This window comes from Candoia aspera, chromosome 8, assembly GCF_035149785.1.
Source record: "Candoia aspera isolate rCanAsp1 chromosome 8, rCanAsp1.hap2, whole genome shotgun sequence".
NCBI classification, from domain to species: domain Eukaryota; kingdom Metazoa; phylum Chordata; class Lepidosauria; order Squamata; family Boidae; genus Candoia; species Candoia aspera.
The window spans coordinates 2036134-2054395 of NC_086160.1; the positions used below are offsets into that span (position 1 = coordinate 2036134).

Below are 18262 nucleotides of genomic sequence, written 5' to 3' on the forward strand. Positions count from 1 at the left end.
ACCTCCGCCCTTCCTGTGGGTGAAACCGTTCAGGAAGGTGACGGGGAGCTGGGTCAGAGTGCTGACGACTGTGTCCTTGAGAAAGGGGCCATTGGTGCCTTTTTGAAAGAGGAGGTAGGTTAGGAGTGGGGAGCACTGTCTGCAGTGGTTCTAGTTCCTGGAGGGATGGTTTCAGCTGGTGGTCAGGAGAGGAGATCAAACCTCAGGCCTCTCAATTGTGAGGTGCTGCAGAGCTCAGTGCTCTAACCCACTCCTGTTCGATATCTGCATGGAGCTGCTCATCTCTCAGCTTTGGGTCGCGTTTCATCAGTATGGTGATGAGGCCCAGCTGTGCGTCTTGGCCTCTGGCCAAGTAAGTTACTCATGCCGCAGTTACCTCTCAACTGGACTACAGCAACGTGCTCTACATAGGGCTGCCTTGAAGGACATTTGGAAGTTACAGCTGGCCCAGAATGCAGAAGCTGAAGTAGTTAGGGGTGCATCCTGAGTGCACCCACCTACACCAGGCGGCTTCCAGGTGCAATGTGAGATGCTGGTAACAGAAGGTGTTCCCCTTTAAAGCCCTTCATGGTTCAGGGCCTCAGTATCTATGGGGCTGCCTTCTCCCAGTAGCCTCTGCCCACCCAATGTGATCTGGTCATCTTCAGGGGCCACAGAAACATGTCTTTCCTTTCACCACCCCTTCCTCTGGAACAGAATCCCACACATATGGGATCAGTGCCCTCCCTCCTGGTCTTCAGAAAACTGGTGAAAACTTCACCAGGCTGGGGCTGGGTGGTTATGCCTATTCATCCGACTTCTGTTGTTTTGATCATGGTACCCAGTTTTATATGAGTACAATGTATGTTGTTTGCTTTTAAACCCTATTACACACTGGGGACTTATGCACTGCTTGGAGTCAGCTGATTGGAGCGGCCTGTAAGCCCTGTGAATAGATAAATAATAATATTTCTTTTACAGGAAGCCACACTGGGATAGCTATACCTGATTTGCAGCAACTGAATGTTGATAATGTGTTGTTTCTCAAAATTTGAATTACATTGGTTTATTCTTTTGAGGAGTCTTCCTGTGTTTCACATACGTGAATCTGAATGCGATTTTTTGTTTCAGCGCCTCCAGCTTTAATTTTTAAATTAAAATTCCCTTCATTTTGACAGTATCTAAAGTTCTAATCTTTAGAATAATTCTTTCTTTTAACATTTGTTCCAGGTGGAATTACTTTGTTTGCAGTGATTACTTTAATTATGGATTCTTTCAAAATTGGATACTTTGTTGGATTTTCAAGTTGCCTATCAATCACAGAAGGTATTTTTCCAGTTACACATGCAGTTCATACAGTTTTGCAGGTAAAGCCATTTGGTCTCTTATTATTCCAGATGTGTACAGCTCTTAGTGTTTTACCTGAATTCTATATATGACTATGTTTATCTTACGAAATAATACGATTGTATTGGTCTATGACCATAATAAAGAGTGATGATGATGAGTATTGTACTGTTGTTGTCTGAGAGCCTAAAAACAAACTTGGTTCAAGTTTATTTACCCCTCTAATTTTATTTCCCCAAATTCCCTTCAAAAAAGTAGCTTCTCAAGTACTAGGTTGTCAAAGAAATTCCTATATAATGAAAAATAGGTTCCGTAAAGCATAGGTCCTCCTGCATGTTTTTCTGTGCCAGCTCTGTTGAAATGCTTTAGTGTTACATAGGATAATAGCCGTACCCTATTCATTCAACAGAGAAACTCCCCAGGGTCTGGTCATTTCAAGGGCTGTAAAGCCATTTAGTCATTTAAAGAAGTCTGACATTTGTTGATTTAATAGTGACATGTCCATTTAGTTTCTATTTAGGTTCCATTTAGGTTCCTTAATTTTGATAACTTGGTTTTAGTTATTAACTTGCTAAATGAGTTTGAAAGCAGGTAAGTCTGATGTTCCATTAGTAGAATGAGATTTCTGTTGTCCATCAGCCAGAGATCCTGAAGTTAGGTTGCACACTTAAGCAGTTTGATAAAAAGTCAGATTGTTGTTGTTGTTGTCATCGTCATCATCATTGTCATCATCATCATCATCATCATCATTTTTCAGGACAAAAAGAAATGACAAAGACTATTAACAACAATACAGAATTAGAAAAGAAAAACAACTGATAAATGCAAGGAGCATTAAAGGAGGCCATTGGAGTTGGGTGGCTAATAAATCAATAATAATAATAATAATAATAGGAATATGTGTGCACACATGTAAGTGTGTATACTTAAATGTCATCAAAATGGATCAGACTTCTGGTGACTCTGTGGACAAATGCCCTCCTTTTTGGCCTATCCTTAGCAACCTCCCACAGCTATTACAGGGACATTCCAGTCCTGTCCTTCCACCTTTCCCTTTGGCCACTTTCCTCACCTCTGTGAAGTAAAATAGTTTTTTCTAATATCACCTGCCAAGGTATGTGAATTTTTGCTGGCTACTTATAACCTGAAGAAAGCAGTCAGTCTCTATTTCCTTCTGGACCTTGAGTGACTTGTTTTTCCTGCAATCTGTCGTATTCTTAGTAATTGTGTACTAATCCATAATTTAAAAGATCTTTCTCTGTCTCAGGCTTCAGCCTTTATTGCTGGAAAGACCCTCTGCTTTAGCTATTCTGGTTTTTATTCTCATAGAAATATCCTTGTCCTTCATGATCTTGTCTAGGTTTCTTATTGACTTCCCCCTTTCCATTTTATCTACCACTTTTTTTGCAATATATAGAAAAGTAATCTATTAAAGGAAAAATTATTTATTTAAATACACAGTGTGTGCGTGTGTGTGTGTGTGTGTGTGTGTGTGTGTGTAGTCACCATCTGCCAGTGGAACTGTGGGTGGCAAATGAAAAATAACATAATACAGGACTCAATTAAGAAAAACAAATTGCAACTACTGTAAAAAATACGTACCTTATCAAGTTATCTCAAGCACAGATGCAGGGCTCCATTAACATCCCAGCCCCAGTGCCTGGGGGAAAGGCCAGGTATTCAAGACTTCCTGGAAGGCCAACAGGATTGGGTCCAACCAAATCTTGTGGGGGAGGCACTCTTCTGTAGCCCCACCAAATGACCCTGCTTTACCAAGGGGGCCTGGAGCATGCCCACTCTGCTAGTTCTAGTGGGATGGGCAGGAACCATTGGAGATAGGCAGTCTCACCTATTAAGATAGAATAAGTTGTGACCAAATTTGTCCTTTGTTGTAGAGTTTTTCAAAACTCACTGTTCAAACAAAGCAATTTCCCACTTTTTAACTATTATTGATCCAACTAAAATGTATCTTATCTTTCCAGTGTTTTGAAATAACAAACCTCATAAGAGAAGCCCTCCGAACAGTCACTCATGCCCTGGTCATCTCCCATATAGATGACTGTAATGTGCTCTACATGGGGCTACCCTTGAAGAATATCCGGAAGCTACAGCTCGTCCAGAATGCGGCCGCGCGGACAATCTTGGGTGCTCCAAGATTTGTGCACATAATACCTTTGCTGCGTGAGCTGCACTGGGTCCCAGTTTGCTTCCGGGTCCAATTCAAGGTGTTGGTCATCACCTTTAAAGCCCTACATGGCTTGGGGCCAGGATATCTGAGGGACCGTCTGATCCCTTTTACATTGACCTGCCCCATCTGGTCATGCAGGGAGGGCATGTTATGGACCCCATCCATAAAAGAATTCCATCTAGCGGGGTCCAGGAGGCGGGCCTTCTCTGCTGTAGCTCCCGCCCTTTGGAACATCCTCCCCCCAGAGGTGAGACCAGCCCCCTCGCTCCGGGACTTCTGCAAAAGATTAAAGACCTGGTTTTGTAGGCAGGCTTGGAATGGGAGGGCGAATAATTACACCTGGGGATGGCTAGCACCATGAAGTGACTTGGAGGGACCTACCACACTGAAGGACTGATTAAGATCTTTTTGCCATGTAGATTTTACTATATATTTTTATTGTATTTTTAATTGTAATGGTTTTATGTTTTAAATTTGTTTTATTGTAAGCCGCCCAGAGCCCCCCTGTTGGGGAGAGATGGGTGGTGAATAAATGTATAAATAAATAAATAAATAAAATAACTAAAAACTGAATTAGTTCCTTACACTGCATTAGAATGCATTAGGAGATATGGGAACTGAATCAACCTTGGGATTCATTTAAAAAGACTGTTGGGTAATTTTCCCAATGTCTTTTATTAAAACCATAGCTAACTGGGCACTGCCACTAAAAATGTATCAGTGTGTCTACCAAAGTGTTCACATACTCAAGAACATAATTTAGAACTCCTGCAATTTACAAACTGTAATTTCAAAAGTGTAATATTTACAGATTACTTTCGCAGTAATGATGGCTTGTTGAAAAAGATTTTAAAATTGGGGTGTTCCTGGACTCACAGCTCTTGCTCAATGAGCAAGTGGCAGCTGTGGCAGGGAAGGCCTTTGCCCAACTTCTTCTGGTTCACCATTTGCACCCTTTCCTAGATTGGGGGGCCCTTCAGACAGTCAGTCATGCCCTGGTCACCTCATGGCTTGACTACTGCAACATGCTCTACATGGGGCTGCCCTTGAAGACCACCTAGAGGCTTCAGCTGGTCCAGAATACAGTGGCGCAGGCAATAGTGGGCATGCCTCAGTATGCCCATGGAACACTTCTGCTTCGTGAGCTGCCTTGGTTGCTAGTTTGCTTCTGAGTTTGATTCAAGGTGCTGGTTGCCCTCAGAAAGCCCTACATGGCATAGGCTGTCTCCCATAGTATCTGCCTGGCCAATTCGATCTAGCAGGGTTGGCACACTCTGATGTCCATTGATTAATCAATACTATCTGTCTGGACCCTGAAAGTGCACTTTCCAAATCACCCTTCCAAAGTTTTTTTTAAGACTTTCAAAAGTATCTGTTGTGCTTAATGCAAAAAGTTTCATCTAACTTTGATGAGATTCCTAAACTGTTCAATAAAGTAGAAGTACACTTTTCTTAAAATATTGTTACTGGATTTAATGGAAATGAACCATATATTTTATGTCAGAACTTGATTAATTTGAAACCCAACTGGTACTTCTGTCCATTCCTTTGGAATATATATTCAGAAATCACAGGGTTGCCACAATTGCTACAATTAAATCTCAGAGGATTTTATAAAATTAGAGATGTAATTTCTCTATTCCTTGTATTGGACAAATTTATCCTCATGCTTAAAATATGAATGATTAACAAATGGAAAAAGGGGAAATGGGTCAGGAGTAGAAAAGACGCCTGGAGTGCTGTTGGAGGAAGACTCAAAGCGAGTCTGATCAGATATGAGGGATTACTTTGTGGGGGTAAGGGTGGCAAAATGCCAATATATCTCCACCCTTATTGCATCTGCTGATAGCCATCCCACAGCCCTTTCCAGGGCGACCTGGTCCCTATTAGGCAGGGAGGGCCCCTCGGAATATCTACTTGAGGAGATGAAGAAATGGCTTGAACGTTCATCTAGATTTTTTGAATTCTTTTTATACATTAATAATTGCGCACTACTGTTTCCATAGGACCTATTATAATTGATTCATATTTGTTTTCAGGTATATTTTTTATGGTGCCACGCAAGGGATATTATCCAGTCCTTCAAAACACTGGAGAGGTAAAAGGAATACAATGAGGGTTTTTTCTTTTGATACGGTGCAGGTAGTTTTTAATGTTTAATTAGAATATATCAATAAACCTAAGAAATTACGTATATCTATTTATTGCAGTCCAACAGTAGAAATAATGGTTCAGTGTCAATGTTAATTTTAATCATTTTGTTATCAGTGTGGTTGTAAAAAGTGTCATGTCTCCAAGTTTACCGCTGGTGCTAAGGCAGTTTTCCCCATCTGCAAGTCATAGTGAGCCCTAATGAGTGGTCCTGGCCCTTCTGGATCTCTCAGCAGCTTTTGATGCCACTGACGGTGGTCTCTTGCTGGGCTGGCCGCAGGGACTGGGAGCGGGGCCCTGTTTTGCAGCGGTTCTCCTCCTTTCTCTGCGGCCGGTGCTGAGGTCCAGCCCTCAGCCCCTCCTATGTGGGGTGCTGCAGGGCTCAGTGCTCTCTCCGCTCCTGTTTAACAGCTACATGAAGCTGCTGGGAGAGGCCATCTGCTGGCCTGGGATTCGGGATCATCAGTATGCTGACAATACCCAATTACACATCTCGCCCCATGCAGGGCAGGTGATGCTGCTCAGGGTGAGGGGTCTGGAAGCTGTAAGGGCTGGGTGGGGAGAAACTGGCTGCAACTCAACCCCAGCAAGGTGGAGCTGTAGTGGGTTTTTGCCTCTTGCAGGATTAGGAGAGTTGACATCTCTGACGCTGTACGGGGTGACACTCCCCGCACAGATCCGGTGTGCAATTTGGGGGGCCTCCTGGACTCACGGCTCCTGCTGGGAGAGCAGGGGCAGTCGTGGCCAGGGGGAGCTTTGCACAGATCCATCTTGTGCACCAATTGCACCCATTCCTGGACTGGGAGGCCTTGTTTACATTCACCCGTGCCTTAGTCACCTCTCGTTTGGATTACTACCACACGCTTTACATGGGGCTGCCCTTGAAGACCATCCGGAAGCTGCAACTGGCCCAGAATGTCGCAGCACGTGGGGTTTTGGGTGCTCCGCAGTTCACCTAACAACACTGCTGTGTGAGCCGCACTGGCTTCCAGTTGCTTCCTGGGTGCCACTCGAGGTGCTGGTTCTGACCTTGAAAGCCCTGCGTGGCACAGGGTCAGGTTACCTGCAGGACCGCCTCTCCCTGAGGGTCTCTGCCCGTCCGACCAGGTTAGATGGGGTGGATGTGCTCCAGGTCCCCTCCCTTAGATGTTGCCACCTGATGGGACCTCAGAGGGGCGCTTTCTCGGTGGCCACCCCAGCCCTTTGGAACAGCCTCCCGCTGAGATCAGAGGGATCCCCGCCCTTTTAGCCTTCTGGAGGGCTGGGAAGACCTGGCTCTTCTGCCAGGCTTTGGGCTAGGCGGTGGGTGGAGCCGTGGGGACGCTTGGCCTTGCACCTGGGGGGAAGGGCCCCTTTTATTTATCTATTTTGATGGATAGTGAGCTGCCTAGAGCCGTTGTATGACATAGGTGGCCATATAAGTCCATTACATTACATTAAATTAAATAATTTAAAAATGGCAGTTAAAAAAAAAGAATATTTGTTTTGGAGGATGAACATAGAGCTGCTCTATAGGGTATTAAAGTGTGTCCAATGCTGTTTCCAGAGTTAGGGTGATGTCAGCCCTTCGAGGTGGACCAGACTTGAACACCAAAGTCACGAACACTGGAAGTGCTTTCCTTACAGGGTTATAGCAACAGAGTCTTGCAAGGCTGAATGTGCCTCCCCCCCCCCCGCCTTTACCCACAAGGGAAGCAGGGAGGGCCCAGTCTTGGAAAGGGTCGGAAAGCGTTCTGGGCCCCGAGCTCTGCAGGGTTTCCCAGCCTGTCCTTTTAATGGGATGCATCTTTTGGATAGAGGTGTTTGGTGTATTGTGTTTACTTAGCTACGTGGGAACATTGAGCCCTTGCTGTTGTATCCATCAGGTTTTAACACTGAAAATTAAGCGTACAATATGAAGTATTTGCATTGCTTATTTTCTAGATTTGGAGTAATCCATTCCGTGTTTACCAATTTGCTGTTGTGGACCAACAGCATATTAGCTGAGTCAAAGCATCAGCTTAACGAGCACAAGGAACGGTTAATTACTCTTGGATTTGGGAACATATCCATAGGTGAGACAGCACCTGAGTACCTGTGGGGAAGCACTCCCATCCAGCGTCGTAACTGTCCCAGAACTGGGAAGTTTAGAAAGGAGGTGGGAACTTGGTCCTTGCGCTCTGCCTTAGTCGTGTCCTTTCTGGCTTGCAGTTTCCCAAATCTGCAGTGCAGGCGGCTGTGCGGAAGAGGCTGGGCGGAGTAACTTGGCACGGGGGTGAAGATGATAAGGGGAGCAGGCAGCCCCCAGGAGGGAAACCACCTCTGCCCCACCCTTACGCTGTAGGAAAAGAAGATAACCCCAAACTGGCACTGCCAACTTTAAGGCCAGGGTTGATGGCGCTTGGCTCTGGTTCCTGGGCAAGGGAGGGGGGGCCATCCAGGGGAGGCCGTCCTCCCCCAGACACCCGCCTGCCCTTGACGTGGGGGGAAGGGGAGATCTAACATTTGGCAGCTACCCTTTGGTGGCCCCACTTCAGTGTGTTGGGGGAGGAATGGGAGGACTGGAGATTTGTTTGCAGGTTCCCAGTGTTGCTGGTTCCACATTGTTAGGTGATGCAGAAACTGTCAGTGAATGTGTCCTACTTTGCATTCTTTTTAGCCACATAGCCAACTTCTGGCATATTCACTGCATTAAGAACCATAGTTACAGTATATTAATATTAATATTAATAATATAGTATTAGTAATATTAAACCTATTAATATTTCATTTATATAGTTAAAATAGTTCATGCTGTGTTTAATGCTTCTAACATAATTAGAATATTTTAAGATTGAGTTGTAAAATGTGTGCCAACGTATTTATTATTAAATCTGTTTTTAAATATCTATATAGACTATCCTAAATATTTCTCACAGCTGAGCATACAAATTTGGGAAAAATATCACATTAAGGGGCTTTTCATTTCACATTTCAGATATTAATATAATTTGTGCCTGACTATGTTATACATAACAAAACAGTAGTACTGTATATCATACATTTCCTTAGTAGATACGGAGCTTTAGGCGCTAAACTTCCTAGGCTGTTCTGAGCGAGAGATCATTTCATTGTCTTTTTCTTTTATTTCTGTTCAGAACTGGACGATCATGCACCACTTTGCAACTGCACCTCCACCACCCTCTGTTCCATATTTTCCCAAGGAATATACTATTTGTACCCCTTCAATATTGAGTATCACATTTTAGCATCCACAATGCTGTACGTGGTCTGGAAGAACATCGGGCGCAAAGTTGAGTACCTTCAGCCACATCAGATGCCGTTCAGGTTTCAGGGCAAAGCAGTAGGCACCATCTTAGGTCTCGTGATATTTACTGCAACAATAGCCGTTGTGGTCGTTTATCTCATTCAGATTGGGCGCTCAAAAATCAAGAGTGAGCTAGCGCTTACGATGTTTTACTTGTATGCCATCACAGTACTGGCACTCATGTGTGCAGCTGGCGTCACGGCACTTCTGATCTATAGACTTGAAGACGAGTCACTGGATATTTCCAAAAATCCAGCTAGAAAACTTGATGCAGACCTCTTGGTGGGAACGGCCTCGGGCTCCTGGATTCTTTCTTGGGGCTCTATTCTTGCAATTATCTGTGCTCGGTCCCACCCGGCCTATACGTGGTTCAATTTGCCCTACTCTGTACTCGTTATAATTGAGAAATACATTCAGAACCTCTTCATAATCGAATCCATACATCGTGAGCATGACAAGATTAATGAAGACATTAAAACCCTTCGAATATTAACAGTGTCCAGCGGAAGCAATCTGTCCCCTGCAGCTTCCTACAAAGAAATATATAATGGAACAAACGGAGAGTTGCCATCCACGTTGTATGGAAACGGCCGTCCACCTGAGAGCAGTTCAAGTTGTGCTTTGGCTGAAAACATCAGTCAGAGCAAGATTCCAGCCCCTCCGTCCTCTTCAGGTTGCCCATTCACTTGGAGAAACTTCTCTGTCAACAGCAAAAGAAGTATCCTGAAGAATATTGCCGTATTTTTGTTCTTGTGTAACCTCTCAGTAAGTATTATTAAAAAATAATGTTTATTCCTGTAGCTGGAGAATTGCCATCGATGTGTTCTGCCTTCAACGTTAACTTGGTCTGCAGAAATCAGAAGGTGAAATTCTTCCTACCCATGTAACTCTTGTCAAGCAGCTGTATGAACACAGCCACCAGAGACCAGACGAACAGTTGGAAGTCTTGTCTTTGGGTCCTTTTCTTTTCCAAAGGATAAGCAAAGATTGAACTGATTTTACTGCTTTACCCTGCTCTTCAACTGACAAAGATAGCCAAATTAGTTTAACATATAAAAAAACCCTCAGTTTCTGCCCACAAGCCAGCAACCAAGAGCCACACTCAAAAGGGACACGAATTGGGAAGAACGAGGGTGGCCTGTTCTAGAAAGTACAAAATACACACAGAGATCCACTGGGCAGGGCACAATGCAGTAGACTCTCAGTTAACTGGCACCCATGGGGATTGGTAGATGTGGGATAAATGTAGTTTCTGGTTGCTTGAGAGTTACTATTAAACCCTAATATCCACTAGTTGGCAGCAGAGAGATACAGATTTTTCTTTTGCCAGTTGCTTGAGAGTGCTGGGTTTGGGTGCTGGGTTTCCTGGTGGCTTGGGAGTGCTGGTTTTTTTCCAATTTGATTTTTGTGCCAGTTGCTCGAGAGTGCCAGTTGCTTGAGTTCCAGTTAACTGAAAGCCTACGGTATTATTATATGCCATCCTCCCCCAAAGGAAGCTTTTATCTGCTTTGTTATTTACAGCCTATGGGCAGAAGGGGCTACTTGGCCATATTAACCAGCTGACAGATGTGTCTTAAGTCAACATTGTTAATTTTTATTAAACTCTGCTTTGCAGTTGCATTACAGCTTATGCTGATTTAACAGTTCTAGATGCATCAAATTTTCATGTACCAATTAACAAAATGTTTTCAAAACCAGCGCACGACACTAACCTTCCCTATTATTCAGTATGATTAGCTGAGAGTCCAACTATGGCTCATCAATTTTTCCAAGGCACTAAGACTGTGTTTTAGAAACAAAATAATTTTTGAAGGATTACCAGTCAGTTGAAGGCTTGAAAGTGCATTCAGAGATGGTTGTAGAGAAGCAGTGGTTTAGAGAGTAGCTTGGTCCTCCAGTGGAGGTCACCACATCTGGGCTGCAGAAATCTGAAGAACCACTAGATGACATCAGAGAAATAATGGCTCATTGCTGCCACCCAGTATTCTCTGGACTTTTGCAGTCCAGATATGGTAGGCCACCTCAAGTGATGGAGATGAATTCAGCAGAAGACAAATCTTAGAACAGGAAAACATCTGCAAACTTGGAAAAAAGTCTTTCCAGGTTTGATGTATGTCTATTATTGTATTTTATTTGTTAGACTTTTATCCAGATAAAAATCCAGGAGCTCTAGGCAGTTTATACAGCATTCCCTCTTGCAATTTTTCTCCCATAACAATAATTTTGTGGAATAGGTTGGGCTGAGAGAGTGTCCACCAAGGAGCTTCCATCTCTGACGGGGGGTCCTAGAACCTGGGTGTCTCTGGTCTTAGTTCAACACCTTTACCGCTTCGGTTCTCACTCCTGATGGTAGCTGAGATGATGGGTGATGACACATTCCCATTTATTTAATGAGAGGAAACAGTGAACTAATACCCCGAAGGAGACCTGCTTGCCGTGATTACTGCTTGTTTAGGGAAGGGGAATATTGGTGACAGCACTAAAATGTGCTGTGCTATTGGATTACATTAAAAGGAACCAATGTGAATAAATCTTAATTATATTTAATCTCCATATTTAAAATGAAATTGAATGACTAAGTCTGCATATGCTCTTGGTTTCAGTATGATGACTAAAATACTGTTTTAGAAAACATGGCTATATATTTGTTGGATTCAGTAATTTTGGTTTAAATAGGAAACTACAGCAAAGAAAGGTAATGGCTCAATTATGTTTAGGAATAGACAGAGGAAAATAATAAATCTAATTTATTTATTACCTATTTACATTTATTATAGCAGCCCACTCCCATAGACTGGGCAGCTTACAAAGACAAATACAACACAATAAAAACCCTTAAAAACATACAATCCCACAGGCAACCTGGACTAAAACAATCAAACCATAACAAATCAGATCACGTGAGGTGCCCCACAACACATCCACCCCAGGCCTGAGACCAAAGCCAGGTCTTGAGGGCTCTCCGGTTCCCCAGGCGAGAGGGCACTGTTGTATCTCTGGGGGAGGCTGTTCCAGAGGGTGGGGACCACGACAGAAAAGGCCTGCTTCCCAGGTCCCTCGAGGTGGCAACATTTAATGGAGGGGACCTGGAGCACATCCACTCTGCTGGAATGTCCCAGGTGGGCAGAAACAGTTGGAGAAAAGCAGTCCCTCAGGTATCCTGGCCCTCAGTCATAGAGGGCTTTAGGTAACCAGCAGCACCTCAAATTGCACCTGGAAGCCAGTGCAACTTGCATAGCAGTGCTTACACAAGTGTACTGACAGGCGCCAATTACTGCTTGCACTGCTGCATTTTGTTCCAACTGTAGCGTCTGGATGGTTTTCAAGAGCAACCCCATGTAGAGCACATTGCAGTAATCCAGTCTTGAGGTGACAGGGCATGAGTAACTGTCTGAAGGACCTCCTAGTCGAAGAAGGGGCGCAACTGACACACCAGGTGAACCTGTGCAAAGGTCCTCCTGGCCACACCTGCTCTTCAAGCAGTTGCTATGAGTCCAGAAGGACCCCCCAAGTTGTGCACCAATTTTGACTGGGGAAGTGCAGCCCCATCCGAGACCAATGATGGAAATGTCCCTGAGCTGAGGGGGTGGGGGTGGCAAACAGCCACAGCCATTCAGTCTTGGCAGAATTGAGTTGAAGTCTGTTCGGCCCCATCCAGACCCGAACACTGGGTCAATATCTTGACAGATTCATCTGCGCAGCCTGGGGTGGAGATATAAAGCTGGGAATCATCAATGTACCTCATAAAGCATTGAGACCTGAGGCACCCTACAAATGAGTATGGTATAAAAAAATAAATATTAGAAAATGGTCAGTTTCATCCTTTCATTCAAGAGACTATAAATGCCCCAGAGATTCTCTCTAAATAACTGGTTAAATTCCACACCATTCAAAGGAGATTCTCCCCCCACCCCATGCTTTTTAGGGGTGAAGACTGACAAAAAGAGGGAACAATGTAATGACATTTTTTCCCTACAAAAAGTGATTACACATCTACAAAATAAGCAAAAATGTTCATAAGAAAAGAAATAAAAACTTGGATTTAATCACCCATCCTAGGTCTGCTCATAAGGGTAGCAGCATTTTTGACAAAGTCTGAGGATTTCCAGGACCCACTTTGGTTCTAGGCCCTTCATCCTCATTTTAAGCTGAGTATGTCCTGAAAAAGGGACGCGGTGGCGCTGCGGGTTAAACCGCTGAGCTGTCGATCGGAAGGTCGGTGGTTCGAAACCGCGCGGCGGGGTGAGCTCCCGTTGCTCGTCCCAGCTCCTGCACACCAAGCAGTTCGAAAACATGCAAATGTGAGTAGATTAATTGGTACCGCTTCGGCGGGAAGGTAACGGCGTTCCGTGAGTCATGCTGGCCACATGACCCGGAAGTGTCCTATGGACAACGCCGGCTCCAAGGCTTTGAAACGGAGATGAGCACCGCCCCCTAGAGTCGGACACGACTGGACTTTACGTCAAGGGAAACCTTTACCTTTACCTATGTCCTGAAAAACCTTTGCCTTATTTGATGTGGGCTCTGTGTCCTCTCTTTATCAATGATCTTAATTCTCCCACTAGCCCATTGGAAAGTTTCTTTCTCTCTGATGGGGCTGAAGGCTTCTGGGTTGTTCCAGTGTTGTGTGGGGAGTCCCAGGTTCAAGTCCCCCCTCAACCATGGAAGCTCCCTGGGTTGTCACTGTAGGGAAAAATAGGAATGGGGGCTCTGTCTTGGCCGCCTTTTGCTCCTGAATGAAAGGCTGAGCATCATTCCAAAGAACAGCAACAGCTGTTTACCAGCACCCTCAGGGAGTGGTGGAACCAGGCTGTCAGCACCTGTTCATTCGAGCATGAAAGAGACACCAGAAATGTGAGGGATCCTGAGGTGATGGATGCACAAGATGATTTTTGGTGTCTCTTTCATTCCTTGCAATCTGGTCCTATGGAAAGCACCAGATGGGGATGGATGATTTCTACTGTGGCTGGATTGTAGCATTTTGGAACGAGAAAGGTCAAGGAGCATGTCCTACCCATGGTCCTCCTGCAGAGCTAATGCTCACTTACCTCTTGGATAAAATACATTTTACCACAGGCCAGTCAGTTAAAACAGCATGAGTACCTTGGTAGACCAAACAGATGTAGTGTTAAAAACAACAGAGCTGTAAATAAATTTAGTAATAAAAATATTTTTAAAAAGTCCTATGAGATGATGAAGTGATTGGTCCAGGAAACTTTCCATGTGTGTTGCAGCAGTCGAAAGCCAGGTGCTGAGTCTGACAAGGTCAATTCACACCCTGCACAGGCTTATGAAGCACAATGAGTCCCTTTTAACCGTTATTTCATTCCCCCTTGCCTCTCATAGCCATTTTTAGAATTACTGTTATTCATTTTGCCCAATTGATATAAGTTCTATTGTTTTTCATTGTATAAAAAAATGTTTTGGAACTGGGACAAAAGGATTCCATGACAATGTGAACAAACACACAATCCAAACTAAAATTTAGAATTCTACAACTGAATTTTTAGTTAAATTATATGACTCAAGCTAAAAAATATTTCCAGTATATTCCCAGAGGGATGATGTCATCTAAAAATTTATTTTAAAAAAAAAAATGTTCTTTTTTATAGCTTTGGATTCCACAAGCTTTTGGTTGCCGCCCTGAATATGACAATGGCCTCGAAGAAATGGTTTTTGGATTTGAACCTTGGATCATTGTGGTGAATCTCGCAATGCCCTTTTCCATTTTCTACCGGATGCATTCAGCAGCCTCCCTCTTTGAGGTCAGTTGCAAAACATGAATTTTTAAATTACAACGGGAAGGAAGGATGAAAGGCTGGGAAGATAAATACACCATCAGGTATTTGACCAAAGAAGATCCAAGATCATTGGAATGAAATCATTTGACACCTCTTCAGTCCCTCATTGGGAAATCTAAGCAAACATTAAGGCATCTCCTTAAAAGCATTAATACTTTTGTATAGCTAATACACAGTTAGCTGCAGAGCTGCAGATTTTAAGAGAAAGAGATGATTTGGCCCTTACATGGACATGCATGTTACCCCCCCATAAATCCAATGTGTTGCTGCAGAAGTCCAGGAAAAGACCCAGTCCTCGTAAGCTGCTGCTGACAGGCGCCAGGCGAGCACCTCCGCATTTTCTGAATTACCTGTTCCCCTCTGATCCAGAGCGGGGCGCATCTCTGTAACGCAGGCTGTCTCAGGGGTTGGCCCACAGAGTTCAAAGGGGCTGTCTGAGATGGCAGTCTAAATTAACGACAGCGTTGCTGAATCCTTCTTCGGCTAACTCCGTGAAGGTCACCATTTGAGAAAAAAAAAGTTCACCGTGTAAAACTTGCAGTTTTCGAGAGTTCTTAGGAACCTCTAACATACAATGAAAAACACAAGCAGTATCCCAGCCATGTTTCTAGCAGAATACTATTTGCCAATACTAATATTACTACTACTAATAAATATTCAGAAATGTTGTTGATTTCATTGATATGCAAAGGCGAGGGAGTTCAGGATTATAGCGTTTAAGCATTTAAGCCTTTGATTGCAAAAGGAGAGAAATAACCAAATATAGCAGTGAAACTTTGGAACGTATTTATTCATAATCTAAGTATGTACTGAGCAGACCATCAATGTAATGCTTGTTATTCAGAAGAGCACTGTTACGTTACCATTTCACTAGACAGGTGTACCTATGAGAAATAGCAAAAACTACATTAATTCTGTACTTGTCACATGTTTCTTTATATTTTCTATGACATTACTAATAAAGAGAATGGCAACTGCGGTTCTAACGTTCAACGGCTGAATTATTCCTTCGTAGCAGGAGTTCTGTGCCAAAAGCAGGGCTGGTGCTGTTCCGTTTGGCCCACCCAAATGGAGACTACAGGCTGCCATACTTTTCCACGTGTGCAGCTGGCTTGTTTTGTCAGAGGTTATGACTGCAGACATCCATATGGAATGAAAAGCGCTACCATCTGTGCTAGCAGAGTAGCATGGAGTTACTGGGACTAGCGGAAAGGAGGCCGGAAGTCTGTTTGCTCCCTGCATCTGAGAAGCTGTCCAGGCCGTATGCCCAACAGGCGCTGTGAACTAACAGACCTGTGATGGAGCCTCTCTTAGCTGAGCACACGTTAGTCCCTCCAACCAGAGGCAGCCCCTCTTACTTTCTGCCCAGTGGAATTGGAATATGTAATTTTATGGGCTTCAGCTATTCCCCACAAGTTGTGTGAAGTGCCATAAGGAGTCAGCCTTCCCAGACTCCTTTCAGCCGAGTACGAGTGCTCTCGACTGGAATGGACCTGAATATTCAGGGAGAAGTCACATCTTACGGAGACCAGATGTAAGTCTTCCACACAGGACCAGTGAATTCCCTTACTCAATGTGCAAGACGGCTTGCCTACCGAGCCAGGGTATGTTTGTCTTCTATCTTCTGTTCGTCTCTGTCAGTAGTCCTTCAGCTCTTAATAGCTGTTGGTTGCATTTTATATCTGAACCCATTGGTTGTAACCTGAAACTGTGTGTGCTGCAAGAGACCAGTTCCGTCTGCATGTGTTCCCCTTTCTTTCTTTTCAAGTGGATTATGAGGTATGTTGAGCTGGAGAGCAGTTGAACAGCAAGCCTCTCCCCACCGCATTTCATATTTCTTCTACTGAGCAATTTCTGGTGAAAACGTGCCCATGTCAGATATAAGGGCCTTCTTTTCAGCCTGTAACTGCAGATGATCAATAATAGTAGGACGTCAAGATCACAAACAAAAAATAGTCAAAATTCAGGGAAAATATCCCAGCACTGTAGTGGGGAGATCTGTTGATTTTTTATGTATTTATTTAGATGTTCAGTATATCACAATCATGCAATTCTGTTATTATACTTAACTATAATCATAATTATCTTAAAATTGGAGCACATTGTAAGAGCTCCATTTTAATTTGCTTTCAGAAGACCAGCAGGGTCGGGGAAGTCTAACTTTTATGGTCAACTCTTCCATAGCACAGAGACATCATGAACAGGAATCTCCTAGCCTTGACTGTTTTGGTCTTTCAGGGTAGGGTCAGGATGAAGGCTGAGTTGGAGGAGGAGGAGGAGGACATAGGGATCATTGGGGGAAGCGTGGGAAATGACCAGCTGATTGTGGCCAGACAGGAGAGTTCCCCGCCACCAATTAGCACTCGAGCCAGGAGGGCAGCAAAAAGAGCTGCTCAGCAAGAGCAGCGATTGGCTCCCGCCCACTGGCAGTGGGAAATTCAAGTAATAAAAGGGGGCCCGGTACAGAAGCAGGTTGCTGGAGACAACCGTTCTACCAAGCTCCCAGTACCGCCTCCAGACCACCCGCTGGAACTGCCCTTGAAGCCTTGCCCAGCAACCACGACGGACCCTCGCTGTGCCAGAACCTGCCGCTGACCTGCGTCTCGCCACTGCTGCCTTCGAGCCTGTCACCGGGTCTTCTCTCGCCACCGCTGCTGCTGGGCTTGCTTCCGGGTTCCGCCTTGCCTCCGAATCTGCTGCTGGGCTTGCCTTGCCACCGCTGCCATCTGCTGCTTCGGGCCTTGCTGCCGCTGCATCCGAGCCTGCTGCTGTGCGGAGCTCTGCCTCAGAGCCTGCTTGGGATTCCGTGCCGGTCCTGGTGCCTGCCTCTTGCCCTGCCACTCCAGGGAACTCCAAGGCTGAGCCTGCCTGAGTCTCGCCCTGCTGCCAAGTGGACCGTTGATCCAAGCCTTGCCCTGCTGTCAAGAGTACTCCGGTACTAAACCTTGCCTTGCTGCCACACGGGAACTCTGCCTACAAGCCTTGCCCTGTTGTTAAGAACTCTGTTACTAAGCCTTGCCTAGCTGTCAAGTGGGGCCCAGTTAAGTCTTGCCCTGCTACCAAGTAGGACTCGATTTCCAAGCATTGCCTTGTTATCACACAGTAGCCCAGGATCTGCCTGTTTGCACTGTTTATTACATATTAATTGTAAATAAAGCATAAATTTGATACTAATTCTGAGTTAGGTGAACACCAGCTTAACCCTGAAAGGGAGGACCGATTGAGAAAGAAAATCAAGACTGACCCACCTTGACTATCTTTGTTATAAGGGCCCCTTATAACAACTCTGTTATAATGAAATCTGTGTCTGGCTTTCAAGATTCTGTTGTTATACTCCGTATAATATTGGAACAATAAAGTTCCAATAGTCCTTACAGAATCTGTTTCCTGACCTTACCTACCTTGAAGGGCTGAGGTAGAGTAGTGGGAGATTACCAGCAATTTTTCCTGAGTTGTTTGTACTGAACAGGTCAACTCTGATTGAAAGAAATGGTCCTTTAGCATTAAGAA

The 18262-nt window shown here is 44.4% G+C and overlaps 1 protein-coding gene across 1 annotated transcript; it reads left to right on the forward strand.

Annotated features, from left to right (window-relative positions):
- Positions 1 to 268: 268 nt before the first annotated feature.
- On the forward strand, positions 269 to 15038 carry OTOP1 (otopetrin 1). The gene is made up of 7 exons (XM_063310456.1): positions 269 to 352; positions 741 to 816; positions 1210 to 1346; positions 5554 to 5612; positions 7589 to 7719; positions 8782 to 9716; positions 14564 to 15038. The coding sequence occupies exons 1-7, from the start codon at positions 269 to 271 to the stop codon at positions 14732 to 14734; spliced, it is 1593 nt and encodes a 530-aa protein (XP_063166526.1). The 3' UTR covers positions 14735 to 15038.
- The last annotated feature ends 3224 nt before the right edge of the window (positions 15039 to 18262 follow it).